The 6902-nt window shown below is 45.8% G+C and overlaps 1 protein-coding gene across 1 annotated transcript; it reads right to left on the bottom strand.

The window, feature by feature from the left end:
- Positions 1-446: 446 nt before the first annotated feature.
- On the bottom strand, positions 447-5924 carry BMP15 (bone morphogenetic protein 15). The gene is made up of 2 exons (XM_006217832.3): positions 5525-5924; positions 447-1486 (listed from the first exon to the last, which is right to left on the bottom strand). Exons 1-2 carry the CDS (start codon positions 5850-5852, stop codon positions 630-632), a joined length of 1185 nt encoding a protein of 394 aa, XP_006217894.1. The 5' UTR covers positions 5853-5924; the 3' UTR covers positions 447-629.
- Between the last annotated feature and the right edge of the window lie 978 nt (positions 5925-6902).

The following is a 6902-nucleotide window of genomic DNA, read 5'->3' as shown; positions in this document are numbered from 1 at the left end:
GGTATCTTCTCCAGGTTCAGAGCCCGAGTAGAAAAGCCCTGATAGCTTAGAAAACGATTCCCTTCCTTCTGTTCCACTCCAAAGATTTTTTAATGGAGATTATTGTCCAAAATCTTCTAATCCATCTGAGAAAAAGGAGTTTTAGATGTAGAGGGAAATCCAAAACACAGGAGCAGACAGTCTTTCCAATCAGGTACCAGTTTCCAGGATTCAGGAGGCAAGGAAGAGGAGTATAAAATCTCAAGTTGCTTTCGTCACCCCAAGTCTTCTAGATCCTCTGAAGATGGACTCCAGGACGATTCCACCGTGATGGTACAATTTCTAGACTTCTACCATCAGGGACTGGTGACTTTTGACAAGTCACAATTTAAAAAAGACAAGAAAATAGAGAGGGCATCTCCAAAGGAGCATTAAGGGCTCTGACTAGTGGTCCAAATATACTGCTCTTTGGTGTCAGAAGTGTTTTTATTAAGTGAGGAGCTCATAAATGGGGAAAGAGCCTTAACACTGAAGGCAAAGAATAGAACCCAGAGACTGGGTAGAGGATCACTTGCAGCTTTAACAGTAATATTTATTTTAAACCCTTCTCCAATTTCTCAGGGACACCTGAGCTAGCTGCGTCTTTGCTCTTACCTGCATGTGCAGGACTGGGCAATCATATCCTCGTACTCCTTGTACAAGATACTCCCATTCGCCTCAATCATAAGGACACTAATGGGAACATACTTATAAGGGACACAGGAGGGCCGAGGGACACTGGGGTCCACCAGTTCATTGACAAGGTTCTGGATGATGGCGTGATTGGGAGAATTGAGACCGTAGTGTAGTACCCGAGGGCAGACTCCCTTACAGTAGTTTGGGGTATAAAAATGGGGTGCAATGATCCAGTGATCCCAGCCCAGCTGGCGGAAGCTGACTTGGAAAGGGTGAAGGGAACACTGGTTACTTTCAGGCCCGTCATGCTCCATGGAGGGGCCAGGAACCTGAGATGACGTGCTGCCTGCTTGGCGGGCCCTCCGCAAAAGAAGAGAAGAATTTCTCTCTGTAAACTCTTCCAGGCCTCGGGGGAGAAGCCTGGCCGTCTGAACACTTTGAGTATCATTGAAATAGAGTAATAAGAAGGCAGTGTCCAACAATGAAGTGCCCTGCCACTGGAACTCAGAAACTTCACTCCCTTTAGGCTGCTGACACACGAAGCGGAGTCGTAGGACCCTGCGCCCCTGATGGTTCCAGAGCTTTTGCCCAACATGTGGCGTGATATCCATCTCTGTCCAAGCTTTGGACAACAGGGAAGGCCTTGAGGAGACTCTTCCTGAAGGAGGAAAGTGATGGGTTGGGCTTTTCTGGACCCAGGGCTCCACGTGGCAGGAGAGGTGGAAGTGAGCTAGGTGAAATTGATGACGGTAAACCACAGTGGCCCTTACTAGTTTGTGTGCTACTCGGTTCAGTCTCAGAGGAAAGTCCAGGGTCTGTATGTGCCAGGGGTCTGCATAAGAGGGAACAAGAGCAGAGCATTAGCTTCTTACCTCCAAGCCAGAGTCTCCCTCGCAAACCGCTCAGTACAAACTGATGGCTGTAAGCAGCCCTAAAATTCATTCAAGATCATAAGAGCCATCGTCTATTGATCAATTACTGATGTATTAGATGCTTCACATGCATTTACTCTTTAATCCACAATAGGCTTACAAGGTAGTTATTATCCCCATTTTGCAAACAAGGAAATTGAAGCTCAGAGAAGCTATACCAGAGGACACACAGCCAGGGTGTGTTAGAATCAAGATTCTAGCCCATCTTCTTTCCCTTAAGAGAAATGCTGTCTCATTTTTAGACCACTCACAGAACTAGACTGAGAAATACACCTCAAATACAGAATTATTACATGTATATGTTGTATGTATCATTAGTTGACTGTTAAACGTGACCAATTAGGAGAATCAATGAGACAGACATGAATTAACAACAAATCCTCCTGCTATATCACTATACAGAAGCAACTTTAGGGTGACAGTCCAACATTGGGGGCTGCAGCCTGCCATCACTTCAAATCCGGGGTTGAGATGCCACCAAATAATTTTGTCTATCCACCTCTAGTGAGGGCAGGTATTTTGCCATTTCTGCCTTCTATCAGAATTTCTTCTTGAGCAGTGATTCCCTTCTGAGGCCGTTTCCTCCTTAACCCTCAGTCTCTCCTTTTTCCGTTCCTTCCTGGAAATGATTCTTCATTTACCCCATTCATGGTACCACCATTCCCCTAAATACCATTCTCAACAAGGTCCTGGGCATATAAATATTTTGTTTGCTAAGAATTCTTCTAGAAGCTGCATGCCTCTGAGTGATGAGTTTTCATCTCAACTGTGATGCTGACACCCAGTGGCCAAAAGGTTGGAAAGAGGGGCCTCCAGTCCCTTGACCTTCTGCGCCCTCTCCTGACAAAGGTCAAGAGCAACCGTTACCAAAACCAAGCATAGCAGGAAAAAGCCTTCTGTCATCTTCAAATGTGACTAAACATGTCCATGTCAGTTTACATGATTATTCAGCTAACCTTCCTTTGCCACTGAATCCATGAGCCTGGGATACTTCAGGAGGCTGGGGACGTTCAACATACAAGCTCTTGAATGTCTTGATGCATCAAGGTATTTTTTTATGTATCTAAGTTCCAGGTATATAGCATCGTAATTCAACATCTCTATACACTACAGAGTGATCACCACCACAAGCCTGGTTTTACCATCATCTCTCACCACACAATTGATTCCCTTCACCTATTTATCCCACCTCCTCCCAATCACCTTCCCTGCTGGTTACCACTAACATGATCTCTGTAATTGAGCTTGTTTTTTGTTTGTTTGTTTGTTCATTTGTTTTGTTTTGTTTTATAGATTCCACTGGAGTGAAATCATATTGGGTTTTTTTTTTTTAAGTTCAGTTTCCAAACTCATGCTTAATATGCCCTCAAGTTTGGGGCATTTGGACATCATTCCCACATGGCCCAAGCCAGGCTTTTGTTTGCTTTCTCAACTCACTCCACCCTCCCATCCTCCAGTAATCTTTCCTAGAGGCCCACCCATATATCTGCCCCACCCAGCCTGAAAAGGAATCCTCTAGCAGGCTGTCTGGTGAGGAACTGCCCTTTCCTTTCAGACCCTGACATCACATATTTCCTGCAGCAGGGTGGGGTTGCTAAGGATCAGAGCCAGGAAGGGTCTGCTCAGAACCTTTCAGGAAAATGGTTGACTCACACATCCTGTGTGATTGAACCTGGAATAGCTCTCCAGGCAAGCAAGTTCGATTCAGCTGGTTCATCTCCTGATGGAAAAGTTCAGGCCCTGCTCTCTTGTCATTCATTTCTGGATCCTTTCCAGAGTCCCTAGGTGCCAGTATGTCTCACAGTCAGACCAGGATACTGGCCTAATTTTAGGCATCCTCCTTTCTAGCCTCATTATCATCAGTACAAAATTGATTTGTGCAGCTTTCTGCTGCACTTAGGAGTGAAATTCAAATCGCCTGTAATGGCCTCCAGGTCCCTGCCTCTCATCAGCCTCATATCCTGCTGTTCCCCACAATCTCACTAAATTCCGCCCATCCTGACCTTCCTTCTGTTCAAGTCAGACAAGCTTGTTTCCACCCATTAGGCTACCGCCCATGTTGCCTGTGCCTAAATCAGACTGCTCTCTAACTGCTCTTATGGCTAGCTTATCTTACAGACCTCCGCACAAATGTTGACTCTTCAGAGATGCCTTCCCTGACGATCTCCTGCAAAGGGAAGTTTTCTTTGATATCAGAACCACCTATTCTATTCTTTGATAGCACTTGCCACAATTTACAACCATCTGGGTTTACTTCCCTGTCTCACCCACGAGAGCCATGCCAATCTTGATCCCATCCCATAAGCTGGCGTCTAGAGTGATGCCTAGCACTTAGCTGTTGCCAAATCGATTATGTGTTGAGGGAATCTCCACCCACGCCAAGTTATTTTCTTTTCCTTAATCAGAGTGCATTGCCCTTCCCTGTGTGCATAGTCTCGTTACTCCTTCCACAAAGTACAGCTCAAATACCACCTCCTCCATGAGTCCTTCCAGCTGTCTCACTGTTTCCCACTCCGTGCTGTAAGCAGCAACCCATTTCTTCTTTGGAGTCCTGGGAGCCCTACTACGTATCCTTTTCAAAGCATTTGCTGTGCTGTAACACCATTATGTGATTATTTATCTATCTGTTCTATTAGAGTAGGTCAGGGAAGCAGTTATTGGCCTCTTTATACCCAACCCAAACACCATGCTTGGTAATCAGTTAAAATCAGTTAAGCCATCAGCACAACAGGGTAATTAAAAGCACAGGCTCTGGAGCCTGAAAGCCTGGGTTAGAAGCCCACCTCTATCAATTACTATGTTACATCGAGCCTTGGCCTCTCCACCTATAAATTGAGTTCATAGCACCGACTTCTTAGGTTAGCGGGGATAATTAAGGAAGACAATGTTTGTAAAGTATTTTGCCCAATGCCTGACACGTTGTAAGCTCTCACTAAAGGTTAGCTAGGAGAATGGTGGTGGTTTTACTTGGAGAAGAGAGGATAAAAGAGTTTCATCTCTGCGACTAGCAAAGGCTTAAGATTGACCTCACCAGGTTCCTAAGATTTCCTTGAAGTTGATGACTATCTGCGTTCCTTAGAGAGCCCTACATTTCAGGAGCCCAAGGCTGCCCTAGAACAGCATCTAATACAGATGTTTAAAGTAGAAGCCACCATGATGGAAACAAACAAAAAATTCCAAATATATACTTTTTGGTACCAAAACCCCAAAGGAGCAACATGGTCTCCATTAAAAAAAAAACTGCTTAGTATACAAGGATATTGGGGTACTGCATTGAAACACCTAAGTAGTTATGGACAGACTTTAGAGTCAGACAGACTTGAGCTCAAGTCCTATCTCTGCCACCCACAGTCCTTGTGACTTCTGCAGGTTATTTAACCTCTCTGGGCTTTAGTTTTCTTATCTTTAAAAATTAGGCTAAGTGCTCCATGACAGCTAGTGAGACCTGCTGTCAGTAAGGATTAAATACAATAGCAGATGCTCACGGAGCCTGGTATACAGACTCAGATGTTTGCCTGTTTCTGTCCTCTCTGACACCTTGTAAGTTTCCTAAACTCAGCATCCTGTACTCTTTGACTTCTAAGAATAAAACACAAACAGGAACATACATGGAGATTTCTTGATTATACTTTTCCACGATATAACAAACAGTAAGACTTTCTTTGAAAGATAGGAGCTGATGTGTCAATCAGTTGCCCTGGGGCCTGGGAGAGATTCCTCAGGTCAGCCCCAAGGCAATCTGTTCTTAAATTGGGGCCTAAAGGGAAACAGGCTGGGAGCAGCTTATCCCAGGTTTACCATCCTTTGAAAACCAAGCCTGAGAAAACCACTTGCCCGCCAGGCAATGAAGCCCGACAATAAATTCACAAATCCCCTTTTCTCTACACTCTTCTTCCCCATTTTCCTCCCCTCCAGGACAGTATGGTCTGATAACTCACCTCTGAGATACCTTGCTACATTTGCCAACGGCTTCACCAGCCTCACCATGGTGGCCCCGATGGTGCGGTTCTCCCTAGGGTACCCATGCGTATCAGCTGAACGCCGGTACAACTCCAGCATATACCGCAAGGGATGCCCTAGGACCGGTGGCTTCCTCTGCTGCTTGCCAGGGACTTCTTCCAGCAGCTCCCGAATCAGGGGCAAAGTAGTGGCCTCAGGCAGGAGGGCAACAGAGGGCTGCTCTACCTGTGTCATTTGGACCATGTGTTCCATAAAAAGCACCAGTCCCCAAAGAAGAAGGATTCTAAGGATGCCGAGAAGGAGCATCTTGAAAGACTTGGTGTTCAACCGCACGTCCTGGCACAAGCCCAAAGGATGCCACTTTGACTTTTTCCTTTCACAAAGATAACAGCATCCAGGCTCCACTACCACAAAAGAGAGGACAAGAGAAAAATGAAAGGCAGGCAGGCAGGTCCTATGTTACTTGCTCTGGGAAGATCTCCTGGACCAAAATGAGGTCTCCTCTTTGCATCAAAAGAAGCAGAAACAGCAGGTGAGACAAGGCAGCATGCCCCTCCTGCTCTCCAGGACTGGGAACAAAATCATACTTATTTGGAGGCTGAGGTAGCTTAAAAGGAGAGATCCATCGCAGGACCTGCTCCCTTACCTTATCCACTAGGATGAAAAGAAGCAGCCCTAGCCTGCTCTGCTCCACAGCTTTGAAGGTAGTCTCTTAATCAGTCCTTAAAGGGCCAGAGGCCTGCTGCTCGCATCCCATTTCCATGCATACTTTTCCTAATACGACATTCCCCAAAATGTGCTCCGCTAAGGACTTGCAGTGAAACTATTGGAGGTGATTGTTAAGAATTCAGGCTTCCAGGTCGAGACCAAAACATGGACTCCCTGGGACTGGGCTCCAGAAACCTGAATCTTAACAAATACACCAAGAAGTTCCTATAAACACTAAAATGTGGAAACCACTGTGTGGGTGTGGTTGCTGGAGTTTGAAGAAGGTGCCTTAACAGTGGTTCTCAATCTTGACTCTGCACTGGAATCACCTGGGAAGCTGTAACTATTGTGGATGCCTGGGTACCATCACCAGAGATTCTCATGTAGTGGGTCTGGGGTGTTACCAAGGCATCAGAATTTTTTTTTAAGTTCTGCAGGTGACTTTAATGTGCAGCCAAGTTTGAGAATCCTGACTTAGAACTTTCTGGTTTTTCCCATGGAAGGGGTTGCGATTCTGAGTGCACTTCATCAGAGAAGCCTGGGGCAGTGGAAGATGAATCTGTGGAAGTTGGCTGGAAGCTCACCTAGCTTGGCTGGTTAATGGAAGGCATCAGGGCTGAGCCAGTTAATGCTACCCAAGACCAGGAT

The sequence above is a fragment of the Vicugna pacos genome, chromosome X, assembly GCF_048564905.1.
Source record: "Vicugna pacos chromosome X, VicPac4, whole genome shotgun sequence".
Lineage (NCBI taxonomy): Eukaryota > Metazoa > Chordata > Mammalia > Artiodactyla > Camelidae > Vicugna > Vicugna pacos.
This window is presented reverse-complemented; position numbering and strand designations above follow the sequence as displayed.